The 14,194-nt window shown below is 43.4% G+C and overlaps 1 protein-coding gene across 2 annotated transcripts in view; it reads right to left on the reverse strand.

Moving 5' to 3' along the window:
• Positions 1-889, reverse strand: part of EPHA5 (EPH receptor A5) — an 835,947-nt gene extending 835,058 nt beyond the window's left edge. For both annotated transcript variants that reach the window (XM_078676244.1, XM_078676243.1), the window contains exon 1: positions 662-889. In XM_078676244.1, coding sequence (XP_078532370.1) covers positions 662-788 — 127 coding nt within the window. In that variant the 5' untranslated portion in view covers positions 789-889. The remainder of the gene's footprint in view (positions 1-661) is intronic.
• Between the last annotated feature and the right edge of the window lie 13,305 nt (positions 890-14,194).

The raw sequence follows: 14,194 nt of genomic DNA on the forward strand, positions 1-14,194 counted from the left end.
CGGAATCCGGAAAGGGCCCATTCCAGTGCAATCTGCCTGCACTGCTAAGTGACCAGGACAATAATGCTGGGTAGAAGAGGGTCTCCTGCTGTCGCCACTGGTGCCAGTTGTCAGGGATCCCGGCCCTGGCCTGGGCAGAGCGCGGCGACATTGGGTCCAGGGGTACCCATCCAGACCAGGCGCGCAGCTATACGTGAGTGTGGTAAGGTGGCCAGGGAGTCCCGGCGCGCGGCGCAACACAAACCACTTCAACCCCCGGTGCCTCGAATGGCCCTTTTAGTCCAGTGTCACTCCGAACTGAGGGAGTGAGGGGGTTCTGGCCGGTTGAGAGGTGCACTCAGCACATGGGAAGGAAGTCGGAACGGGAAACCCAGAATAAGGCGTGAGCGCGCTCCCTGCACAGGACCATCTCTTCCCAGCGTCAGGGCAGGCAGGTGGCACGGCGACACCGCTGCTCCACCTGCCCCATCACAGGCAGGCACGAGTTGCAAACGCAGCCGCAAGAAGAGCAGAGAGCATCCTCAGAAGCACCGAGCACCTGCACGCCACTGCCAGCGGACCCGAGCCGGTGCATGCATGATCCGAGCATCCCGGGCTCAGTGCACTGCGCGGGGTGCCCAAACCCACCCCTCACCTCCCTCTCTCAGCCATATGCTCTTACCTTGACTCCCCTGGCTGGCCCGTGTCCGCAGGGCGCCTCCCACCGCCAGCAGCAGGATCCAGACGGGGGCCGACCGGCAGCTGCCCCCGTGGCCCCACAGCAGCACCGCTCCAGCCGCCCTGCACATCTCCAGCGGCGGCTACCGGCAGCAGCAGCAGCCGCCGCTCCACGCTCCAAGCTCCAGGCGCGGGCAGCGCCTCCCGCAGACCCCGAGATCTCTCTCCTCCAGCGGGGGTCTCCTCGGGATGCGCACAGGCGCCTCCAGCAGCCGCTCTCCGGCTGTGCGCCCCGGCGACGGATGATCCACTCCCTGCAGCCCAGCTCCTTTCCCTGCTCCCTCAGCCCAGCTCCTCTCCCTGCTACCGGCCGCGGCTCCGCTCCTGCCCCCGGTGCTTCCTGCTCCCTGTCCGACGAGGGACGAAAGTAGCGCGCACCGCACTTTGCCCAAGTGAGAGGCGGCGGCGGAGAGCGGCCTCCAGGGGGCGCTGAGAGCGAGGGGCGGAGGAAGAAGCGGAGCTGTCAGGAGGACGCGTGAGGAGATGCACAGGGAAGGCTCTGACAGCTGAGGGTGCGAGCGCTGGGGGCGTGCCGAGGAGGGGGCGGGACCTACGGGGAGGATGGAGAAGGGGCTGGGTGGTCGGTGGGCTCCAGCAACACAGCGGACCACCCTTCTTCATGTCTTGTGCCCGGGCACCGGAATGCATGGACGAGAAGGGGGCACTGGCAGAGGTTGGACCACCTGCGCCCCTGACTCCCGCATCAGCATCACCCTCATCCCCTCAGCCGACGCTACTGAAAGAGGTGCAGGAATCAACACATGGCGGCAAACTGCACGCTGTGCCCACGGAAGAAGCAAAACGTGACTCGGGGCTGAGGTCGCACCACCCTGTTGAGGCGCCAGTTACTCTCGTGTGTGAAGATGAAATGAGTTCATGCTCTCGGGAGGAGATTAAGCTACAAAGCGCCCTTTTAAATACTCACCACGCGGAACCCTAACCTCGGCCAAACCGCGGGTCCCGGAGCGCACAGCAAAATCGTCCGCTTTGTTCCATTTTTAGATGTCTTCTTACTTTCATCAATTAATGCGGTAACATAAGGCTTAGGGCAGAACGTGGCACATTCAACTTATCAAGAAAGACATAGAAGTAATGTCTCAGTTCTCGGCATATTTTATGTCATGGTTTCTAATCAAGTTCGGGGAGCCAGCGTGTTTCACGTGCCCAGAGCAAGTCCCCACACTCTCCCTTTCAGGGAGAAAGAGCGAGCGTGAAGTCTGTGCGCGTCCCTCACAGGCTGGGGCGATCAGCGCCAAAAGCACGCTGTGAAAGGGCTTAAACCATCAATTGTAAGAGAAACAAAGCGTAGGGAACCCCTTCCCTCCCACAGGAAGGTGGGGAAGTGCATACACACAAAGGCGCAAAACTTCTTTCTAGGGATAAACCCAATCATCTTCTAAATATAATTTGGAGAGTTAAATATTATTTTGAGATAAGCAATTGCTTAGTTTAATAGACTTAATCGCAAAGCATTTTAATCAAGGCAGAAAGGGTACCCTTTCGGCGTTTCTACATTTATTTGAATGTTGAACGCATATTTAGCAGTATCTCGTTCTTAAAATATGGATGTATGCATTATGTACAGAAGTCCCATCTTGTCTGTTTGATCAGAGATCACACATTCTTTCTTATACTTATTAGTTATTTAGGAGGAGTATTTATGTGCCCCCAAGCCCACTCCCAGTCTTGTCATAGGGTCGTGAATATACGCAGGGTTTATGGAATTATGTGGCACTGGAAAACTAAATTATGAGGCAGGTTTGATCAAAAATGCAGAAGAAAATGCAAATTATAGGTCAGTATGTAGCAAATTCAGTGGCAGCACTGTTTCACTATTTTGCCATTTCGGTGCACATTAACAATGTCTGTCTCAAACGTTTCACCTCACTGTGTACCACATAAAACCCTTCACCCAATAATCAGCAACTGAAAGGTGACACATTAACTTATACAAAGGGGTTTCCACTGGTCATCATCATGTGTGTGCATTTTTTTTGTGTAATTATTAATCCGTTTGAACTAGAAACATTTATTGACAAAATTTGCAAATTATGCAGCAGATGATAAATTATGTGGCAAGAGGAGTAAATCAATGTTTATGCAAACAAATCAATAGAATTGCATAATTCCAGGTGCCTGAGTATAAGTAAACACCATGCAATCGTTGAAGAGGGCTGACCACGCATCCCTGTTGGAGACTCCTCTTGCCAAGTTAGTTACATAAAGTTCATACTGGAGCTAATTGCACAATATAATTTTTTGCTCACAGGCCTATGCTTTTTCAAATCCACTGCTTAATTACAAATAAAACAATAAAACCAATCCATTGCACCACAAATCTTTCTTGGTGCCAGCCACACTGCAAAGAATCTGTATTAAATGTTTAGAAAAAAAATTAACATACATAATCACCACAATGGGACCCACAAGAAAATAAAATATACACCTTTGCACTACAATAATCACAGTCAGGTTGCACCGGGAATTAACAAACATTTTTACGTGGCAGATCCATAAATGTTTAAAAACCTATGACCCAGCAATTAAGTCCGGTGAAATCAATTGTAATCAGTTAACAGGAATTTTCACAGGCAGTTCTTTGAACACTTTTCAGTGATCAAGTGTGGGTCGAAAACTGGGTGTTAAAACACGACAGAGCCTCAACGATGCACTGCACCAAACTAGCAACAATGCATTTAAAGCAGTGAATAACATCTTAAAAAAGACAAATCAAATATTTAAAAAGAAAATGCCACTGAAAAGAACTTGTAAGTTACCCTTATGTGTCAAGCACAATAAGCAGCCATAAACCCAGCAGAAAAGAAGATGGAGTCAAAAGAAAAAAGGCATTCATTCCGATAACATGTTGATTTTTTTCACTGACGTGCTTAAAAAATGCCACTGCATGAATCACTAAAGGATCAGCAGCAGAAGGACGCCATTTAAAACCTTCAGATGTCAAACCATTATCTGGTTACACAAGGCTTCTTAGGCCTTTGAGCAAGTACAGTGTGATTGCAACTAATGCCATCCGTGTGGTGGAACAACGTGGAACTTTATATCCAAGGTACAAGTACATCTTATTTTTTGTCTCTGGACAAAATGTCATATATTCCCTTTCCCCCACAATATAGAACTAATGCTGCAAATGCCCTTGCTTCTAAAATGCCAAGAGTCAATTAAGTTTGTAGTGTGTGCTGTATAAATAATAAAAAAACTAAAATAAAATGAAAATAACAATTATAATAATAAAAACTAATGCTTTTAGGTGGAGAAATCCCCATTGCCATCCACTGTAATTGACTGCACCATCATTGCCTCTAATAGCTTTTATGCAATGAAGTACCTTAAATGGTCCATATGTGGCATATTCTATGTATGGACACGGTTTGTATCACAGACAAAACACATCTTTCCGTTCTGTTCTGTTGATGACGTGATATTTAAATTAAACCTTGGAGAAATTTTATTTACGCTGACTTTTAATTGGCGTAAATTTGGTAATCGCAGTAATTTTGGTAATTTTGCATAACAAAATCTAGGCAACATTACTGCTTCCTACAATTTCATTGAGATATTTTATATCAAGATGTACCATTTGGGTAATTTTTTAACTGGAGCGGCATTTCAGGTAGATTTTTTACCAAAGCGGACCGTTGAGATAATTTTTGAGTGTGAGACCACAAATCTCGAAGTGTGCTGCAGTGTCTTGATGCATGCAGCTTTTTCTTTAATGTGGGTGGAGCTGTAACATTTCAGGTAGATTTTTTTTACTTGAGCAGACTGGATAATTTTTGAGTGCAAAATTTCAAATTCAAATAAGAGCTGCACTCTTTTGAACCAGAGCACCTGCAAATCAACTAAACATGACAATTAACTTTTTTAGTGCAAGCTGCATTTCACGTAATTTCATGTCATTTTTAATAATTTTTTAAAATTTGTCAACAAGAGGGTAAAACACATTATTTGCATGTATAAAGAGACAGAAAAAAACAATAAAGAAAAACAAAGTTATAAATATACATAAGAGTACCATCAAGTTCAAGCCTTATTGTTATCACATGAGCGGATCCCTAAAATAAAAGCCCCCATATAGCATTTAATTTTTATCATAGAATGAATGCCCCTGGCCTTTGCCAATGTATGCTCCATTTCATATATTTCATTAACTAGCATCCACCAATCACTAATAGAGGGAGGATTCGGGCTAATCCAAACATGGGCAATTACTAGCCTGGCAGCAACAAGTAAGATATGGCTCATATTCTCTGGACCAATCATAATTTCCCTAATCGAAAAATTTGGATCTATCCCCTATTTCTGAGAGCAAACTTGACCAACCTGCTGCCAGAATGAACCCAATTTTCGACTTGTTGCAAACATGTGTATTCTATTTGCAGGATACCGATCACATCTAGGGCATTTTGTCCAGGTGCTGACTGAACCAGGTAACGCCTATTTAGCTATTTTTTCCCCGGCATGTAATTCAGCAGGCATATCATACTAAATTGTTGTAATTGCAAATTGATAGAATGCACCGAATCACCAATAATACTTAAAGCTTGTTCCAGAGCACCTGCCATAATAGTTGTTCCCACAAATCTACTCCACCGTTCCGCTAGTTTTTCATCGTCCCAATGCCTATGACAGATAAAGCATTTATAAATGTGGTTTATAAGAGATTTTGTCTTTTCCTAATATAGGGAATCCCAGACCTCCGTGTTAGAGACTTTTGTCAAAGCTAAATGTTTCAATAGATATTCCCTAATTTGAAGATATTTAAAAAACATATGATCTTGTATCTTAAATTGTAGCTGTAGATTCTCAAATGATCCAAAACCACTATGATCATAAAGATCCCCTAGAGAGGTACTCCCATAATTGGCCCAACGTTTACCAACAGTATCCTGAAATACTTCTGGGAATATTGGGTTACACCATAATGGAAGTCTCTCATGATAGGATGAGAGTTTACAGCTAGATGAAATAGTACGCCATATATGCATACTGTCCCGTATGGGCTTAAACTTTACTCTTTTGAATTACATGTAATTTTAAGTAATTTTGCACCAATTTCACGTAATTACGCTACAGCTAATCATGCAAGTTTCTCATACAACTAATTTAAATCCCTCAACGTCCTCAAAAAAGACCTTCACTGTTGATCTATTGATTTTAAAATGGTAGTGGATAATGACAGTACACATTTGACCACATACTGATAAGTGTAATGCCCAGTTGTAGTCCTAATGTTTCTACTGGAGTGGGCTGCAGGGGTTGCACTCCCATTTTGAGTTGGAGCCTCTTCAACAGATTTACCACAGATCAGTTTGTATACCTCTAAGAGAGCAGTACCACGTAGAAGCAAGCGCCAGTGTGACTTCTGTTGGTTATCCCTAAAAAAACACCCAGTGGTTCAGCCACATATCCACTAAATCTAGGATTGAATCATACAAAATTGCTCATGATGCACTGAGCCTGGGCTAAATGTGTGATATGGTACCAGGATTTTTGAAACTAGAATATTATCTGACAAAAAATCATGTTGTGCATGTAACTACAGAGGTATTGCCCCATTGATGTTGTGTTAATAATAGGAAATCGACACCCAACGGATTGATATTTGTGTAAACAATATGTAGGACAACATGTTTCTGGTGAGACAATAGCTTTGCTAGCAATTTTCTAACATACAGCCAATTGTGCTTTTAATTGTACACTCGGTAACCAATTGCTATCCAACATCATCCCCAGGTGTGCACCACATTGAAATTATTTTTTCAGAAGCTTGTGTAGTTCTCCTGTTATTCTCTACAACACCTTGGATTTTCATCCAAACCCAACCATGTGAGGTAGATTGACTTCTTGGGGAGTAGTTATAGGGGACAGTCGAACCAATCTCGCCTCCGCCAAAAAGATATGGAAAGTGCCACAAACCCCCCAAAAAGAGTTAAATTAGGACTATTTGGAAACAAGCTTTTCAAACCTGGCCACTTTTCCACACAGCCTCAAAGCCTCCAAGAGATTACACTGCCTAGAAAACATCACTACCTCTGTAGCAAACACTATTTGCAGGTTTACTAAGCAACATTTGATAGTTACTCTATAAAGCTACTGTTAAAAGCTCAATGGGTGCCCTGGATTGACCTACTTTACAACGCTATCTTCAAGTGTGTAACTCTACCACAGTAGAAGCAATTAGGTCAGGTCTAAAATTAATCTCTGCTTAATGCATCCAATTGGTTCAGTTGTAGGCGATCAGAACACTTGTCCGGTACTCGTCAAGCCCAACCACAAACATTTACTTTGAATATGACTCTCTGTATCTTTTTTAGGTCTCACCTACAGACAGCTACAAGTTTTTGAAAACCTATTGTAAACAGAACCAATACTTCCAGTAGGCTTTAGGCCAGCCGATTTCTTACCATTGTTTGGCTTTCATGTCCGTCTCATTTGCTTGCTTCTTATACAGTGGATTTCCTTTCTTTTCTTGTGTTTTCCCTCCACATAGCATAGTTTCTGTACCATCCATTTGATGACTTGTATCCTTACAATGTTTAAATTCAGAAAATTACATTTTTTCATTTTCTTTGGGCACTCCATGCTAGTGCATGTGTTTGTGTGCTCTCTTTCTCTGTTGATATCTGCTTCTCCACTCAAATCCCAGTCTCTCATGCTCTCCATGATGCTCTGCCCTCCCCAGCAAATCTGTGCTTTCCCACCACTCCCTGTCATTTTGCTATCCCTTCTTGTCCTGCTTGTTTTTATTTTTATGAATACACTCCCCCATTTCCTCCGCTTCTCCCGCCACTTGCCAGCGCTTACTCTTTCCCACCTCCACTACTATTGTTTCTCCCATTGTCTTCTTCTTCATCTTCTTCTTCTTCTTCTTCTTATTATTATTATTATTATCATTATCATTATTATTATTATTATTATTATTATTATTATTATTATTATTATTATTATCATCATTCTTTTCTTTTTCAGCTGCAATTTGCTGCTTGGACTCTCCTTTCTAAAAACGAATAATAAATAGAAGTGATTTGGCCCACTTTATAGTTTTTTAAATATTCTGTTTCAAGATGGGAGTCCTTCCTGTTAGAATGGTAAATTAAACACACACAAAAAAATGGCTGCCGTGTTATGTGTATGTATGCACCTGCAAAGTGATACATGTGGCTGCCAAAGCTTCATAAGACATACACGTGCAAGCATGATAATGCATGTGGGTGAATGAATGATCCCTATTTCCTTTGCCAATGCTTGTTGTTAGTTTTTTGTATTTTAAGGTGACACTTTTAGTCAAGGAGGTTCTTGTATACTTTATTTAGGGGCTTATTTATGAGCCCCTTGCAAAACTTTTGAGCCACCTTTGCGTCACTTTTCATGACCACAAGGGTGGCATACATAATGTGCCACGTTGTGCCATATTTACAAAGTGACGCATCTAGACAGATGCGTCACTTTGTAAACTCCTGTGCCACATTATAATGTATGTAGGGTGGGCGTTCACCCGCAAGAAAGCATCTTAGAAGTGACGCAGTGAAATCTATCCGATTTCACTACACCACTTCTAGGATGCCACTGCGTCAAAACCTTGCTCCTTCCTCATAGCAGGTGTAAGGGTGATGCAGCGCAATAGGTATAGGCATCCCACATGCATTGCTGGAGTTGTGCCATGCTTACGACACAACTTCAGCAATACTTGAGTTTTACACCAACAGATACGTCAGGATTCGTGACACATCTGTCACAAATCCTTGCTAAATGGAGCACCATACAGTAGGTATTGCACATTCATGGTGTCGCAAGGAGAGCGCAGTGAAAAGTGTTGCATCGTTGTTTTACCTCAGCAATGCAACCCTTTTTATAAATGAGGCACTTAGTGGTTTTTTCCCCCTTGCATCTTGCCTCAGTGGGCCCAACCAAGTGACAGGGCTCCACAGATAGGCCTACACTGACTGCTTGAAAGCGCCAGAACTGCTACAGAAAAGGCTACCAAGTCCCAGGTTAGCTGCACAATTCCAAAAAGAAGAAAAGGGAAAGTACAAGAGCCTAAAACGTAACACATAATTCACTTGTGGTAGTTAGTTTTATTATTTTCCTGCAGCTGGAACTTTAAGCTTCTTGGCTAATACATTTTAAAAATCTAATATTTTGAAGAAATAGAAGGTGGCACAGTAAAAAGACTGGCCTATAGACCTATGTAAGTAGCAGAAGCGGCTGTTAACTACTACAGTTCTAACAGCATGCTAGATAGTGATACGTTTTCAGCAAAGCTTTGTTCATTTCATGGTTGTTGATTCAACTCGCAGGTCACACTGGGATCATTCGAAGGCCTTGGGCTGCAGGTCTCCACCTGCAGAACTACCCTTAAAGCCAAGGGAGCTTCGGGGCTTTCATTGGCGCAGAGGTTTCCATTATGGCCCATACTATGAAGGCGAGCCTTGCAGCTCAGTGTTATTTTTGCAAAATAGTAGAGCCTGTGCTGTTAAAAAATCCGAAAAAATGTGATGGCCTACAATTTATTCATAAAAAGATGTCAAGGCAATTTATGCATCTTTCCCAGAGCAACGGAGAGTTTCAACAGAAGACAGCGTGAGTGAAAAATTCTAGTATCAAGTGACCCAATATAGGTTTGATGATTTCATTTCCTAGATTTATGGATTTTTTTCTGAGCTCAGACAATTTTGCATTTTAACAATGATTGATTTTAGCTTTTGTAGCGTCTCGTGTTAATCAGTTTTGATTATTTTCCCAAGTGTGCACTCTTCTGGACTGGAATATTGCATTTTCTGCAATTGTATACCAGGTGGACCTGTTTCGTAATTTTACAGTCATAGGAGTACGCAATCGTGTATTTTTCTTTTTATATTTTGAAAATGTGAACATGTTGGGAAGCACTTTGCTCTATAAAATGTCCAGACAAATGTCTATATTTTGGACAAACGTTAAATGATGAAAACATTGAAAGGTTTGGGTAATGATTTTGAATCCACATAGTGTTGTCGGCGTATTTTGTGTGTGTGTGTTTATGTGTGTGTGTGTTAGTCTCAAAGATGCTGTCTTGTGTGTTTGACTTCTCTAGTCAGTTAGCAGGCAAGTGTTAACACCCTGCCATCCTATACGATACCATTCCAAATAAAGTAGAGTTCATGTCATAACTTTGTTGACTGTTTGACGAAAAGTAACACTAAAACATACTCACAAATATACTTTCCCTAATACATCCGCAATGTGCATTATTATCTATCACAGTCTTCCTCGTAACGAAATAAACAATCAAACTTTACTCCAAAGGAAATTAAAATAGCTCTTCCTTCTCGAAAAGAAAAGTTGTATGTTATATAAACTATAAATTGATGAACAGTCGGCAATGAACTGGAGTGTGAAGAGAAACAGCTGGTCCCGTCAACAGCCTAAACCAGGAGCCCAGGAGACAAAGAGCCTCTCAGAAATCCAGATGCGGAAGGCTCATCCTTAGCTCAGCCCTGCAAGCTTTTGTCATGGGACGCTATGGGCAGTCCATGCCTCGCCAGTTTTAAGTATCTGGAGCTCTATAAATAAGAAAGCTGATGTTGAAAAGTAGAGCAGCTTCACTTATTATTTTCATTATATTCAGCAGTTATACAACGGGAGGACTTCCCAGTAGATTGTTTAACGCCCTCTCCTCTTGCTGAGACTTTTCACACTCCAGTGGTGAGACCTTGTTTGATGCTTGGAACACTTGGGGGCCTATTACGGTGTCGGTCGTAAGGCCACCGACCTCAGGGCATCGTCAGTTTCAATTCTGACCTGCTGATTTTGATTCAGCCAGTCAGAATTGAAACCAGCAGGTCATTCCATCTGGCGTCCAACAGGCTGTTTACGCCGTCCGGATTACGATGCGCGGTGGTTTCCGGCAGGGTTTCCATGCCCGCCTTTCCGACATGAAAATCCTGTCAGAAACCGTGTTTGTGGGCCCCTAGCAGGGCCCCCTTTCCTTTTCGGCCTCTGGTTGGTTGCAGTTAATTCTTGTACCCCATGGCAGGCACCTTTAGGTGCCTTCCATGGGGCGCAGAGATTAACACCACCTCACATTTCCCTATGGGAGCATGTACTACTGATGAAGCAAAGCTTCGCATATTTTGCGACTTGCTGAAGTCATGAACCTCATTTATGTGTAACGAGGTAATAAATGTACGTTTTACTAATAATATTTTAAGTTCGAAACAAAGTTAATGAAGCTTGCACATGTGTATTTTAACCATACTAAACAGAGTCTGTAAAATGGCCGTCGCTTGTATCTAGTTACTGCGCATGCGTCAGCCACACTCACGTGTCCTGACGTGTCTGCAGAGTTGGAGGGAAAATTCATGCGCATGCGTAATACATAGCTTATACTGCTCGTGCAGTTTGCTCTTGTCATCGTTCTATGTAGCTAACATGTAGATTGCATAAGTATATTTCTTGATGATAAGTTAGAAGTACAAACCATGTGATGTGTTTTCATGATGACATTATTATGTATTAATTTGTTTTCGCTTACTTTTCATGTACCGCGGGGAATGGGGGTCTGAGAGAGAGGAGAGCCATATTGGAGGTCCCTTCTGCGCCTGCGCAACTTTCTGCGGCACAGTGGACCTTGACTGATGGAACACAGCCAGTTGGCAGTGATGGGCAAGATGTTCCTGAGAAAGTCACCTCTGCCCCGCGAGAACAGCGAATGTGGCTCCTTATATGTTACATTGTAATGTTGCGCTACTGTTTGCCGTGTAGTCTCTCATGGGAACCCCTATCTCGCTAGGCGGTACCAAAATATGTTAATGTGGCATACAAATGGAGTATTATGATTGGTGTGTTACCTAAATCCTACCTTAGGACCAATCCAAATTGAGGGATTCTGACACTTTGCAACATTTGGGGGGTGGTACACTGCCCCAAACAGTATATCTACCCTGGGTTCACCTAGGGAAATTGTCCGACTTGTCTGGTTTAGCTGACCTGTCCCTGACCCATCGCACTCAATAGGTGACTGAAGATACAGAGAGCTGCGGAGCACTCTGTCCGAATTTGACCATAGACTAAGGTTTTACTGAACCTTAAAGTGCTGGCGAAGCACTTTGCTGGGAGTTCGCTGACCCAATCGGGGTCTTGATCGATAACTGCAGAGAGGGTGGAGCGCAGGCGTTGCTTCCGAACTGTGGGTTCCGGTCCTGTCCTGAGCGGTCCTGTCCTGAGCGGTCCTGTCCTGAGGGTTTGCTGTCCTGTCCGGAGGGTCCTGTCCTGATTCCTATTTCTGAGGGTATCCTGTCCTGTCTTGGGTGTCCATTCTGCACCTGCTGTCCTTTGAGGGGTATCCTTCCTAGAGGGTTTTCCTGTCCTTAACTGACCTGTGGCCAGGGTTTGGTTTTCCATACCAGTCTAGGTAAATATTGCTCGGAAATTCTTAAACCTTGCACCTTCTGAATTTCTGACTTTGCTTTAATAAAGTTACCCCTTGCATATGTTATTTTTCCATGCTTTCCGCAAACTATTGAAAGTCATTTGCAATTTTCTCGTAAACGTGTTCTCATGTCACCTCACCTATTAGAAATTATATTTTGCATTGCAGTTTGTCATTTTCTGATATGGTCTAGAACCTCCTTACCTAGACTGTTTAAAGGTCCCTTTACCTTAAGCTTAGCGTGTTACTCTTTATAGGCCCTCCTATAGTTACACATGCATAGTCTGTCCATGCTTAAACATTACTGAATGGCATAGTATTTTCCCATTGCATTTTATATCAGTATTTCAATGGTTACCCTGTCTTTATTTCTCTATAGTTATATCATTTACATTATTTTAGTTATTGAATGCCTTATTCTTGTATATCTCATGCATAACGAAAACGAACTTTAGATAAACATTTTAAAACTTCCAGTTGTCCGTGGTCATTTTTACACAATATTTGAATTATTGGTTGGGTTTGTATTTTGTTGCCTTTCCTTTACAGCTAGCTCCCTGATTCATTGTGGTCATTAGATACCCGTGTTGGTGGATGGTAAGTCGGGTACACTGAGAAACAATAGTAGAGAACACACACAAATTGGTAGAGCTCGTGAAGTCACCTGGTCAATGTATATGGTGATTTGAAGTATATGGGCCCGAAGCCGGAAACGGCGAAATTATTGGTCGGGTGGCCTCGCGCGCTCTATCAGTTTTTCTGGTAAGCAGAGGATGGCTAGGGACTAGTTGAAAGTAAGTCAGGGACTAGTTAGTCTAGTCAAGTCGGTAGCTGCTAGTACATTGATGCTGCTATAAGAGCGGCCATTCCAGGGGATCTGATCAGTCTCTTGAAGTGTGTTGCCTTTGAATTCATGAACTGTTTTTTCATTATTATTCTTGTTCTTATATTGTTATATGTATTAATCCATGCGTTTGTCAACCGTTTAGTTTCATGTTGTCCGAACTCCCCGGGGAATTGAAAGGGCAAGTGGTGAATAGAATCCATTGTCCTGAGGTCACAGGCTTGAGGAAAGTTAGGTGCAGGTTAGGATAACCGGGAAGCACTAACTAGGGTTTTTTCTGAATACATGTGTGAATAAATGTTAGTAACGAGGTTCGTTGGCAAAATTCCCATAGTGGCATAACCTAGTAAGGGTCACATCGGAAGAGTAGCAGGTTCCTTGGAGCTTGGGTGAAAGCAAAGGGGTCCGCTGGGAAACCTTAGACTCGGAACATATCCCGGAAAGAAGTGGATGAGTTTAGGGGAATAACAGGTTCACTGATGCTAAAGTGAAGGGTAGGCGGAAGAGATCTACTCGCAGCGCGTGAAAAGTAAATGGAAGTAGTTTACTTGCAGTAAAACAAAGCTATCCTGTCTAGACACTTGAGCACTGTGGCGAATGTGTATTCGTTGTTAAATAACTAAGCACTGAGCATTTTAGAAAGAAAGAAAGTTTCCGTTACCTTGTGAAGGGAGGGAGTCAGCCGCGAAGCGCCTCTGACGTCACTCCGTGCTGCGCTGGGATTGGTAGAAGCAGCGGGCGGGTAGCGGGGCTGGAATTGTAAAGGAGGGGTGAAGCGCCGAGGAGTGAGAACTGTCTCACGAAGGGGCCGCGCACCCATTGGTCGAAACTATTTGAACGCGTGCACCTCATTGGTCGCACGGAATTGCAAGGCGCGTTCTGATTGGAAGTAGCTTTGTAAACAGAATTAAGCGTAGAAATCGTATGTGGCACTCGTATTGTCCAGAGACTAGACCCGATCCTAGGAACCAAGGGTTTGAAAGGGATCAGTGGAAAGCCAATAGATACGATATTATGTACGGAGGAAAGAGAAAGATGTCCCTTGTAAGTAGGGTAAAGAATTATTTCAAAACAGACAAACCGATTAAATCTAGAGAGGGCGTTATTGTCCAGCCACCGAATACTCCCGCCTCATTCATGATGTTTGACCGAGGGTACAATACCTGTGTGTGGTTGGAGAATTGGGTGAAGTACACAAAAGATGA

This window comes from Lissotriton helveticus, chromosome 2_1 (genome assembly GCF_964261635.1).
Source record: "Lissotriton helveticus chromosome 2_1, aLisHel1.1, whole genome shotgun sequence".
In the NCBI taxonomy this organism is placed as follows: domain Eukaryota; kingdom Metazoa; phylum Chordata; class Amphibia; order Caudata; family Salamandridae; genus Lissotriton; species Lissotriton helveticus.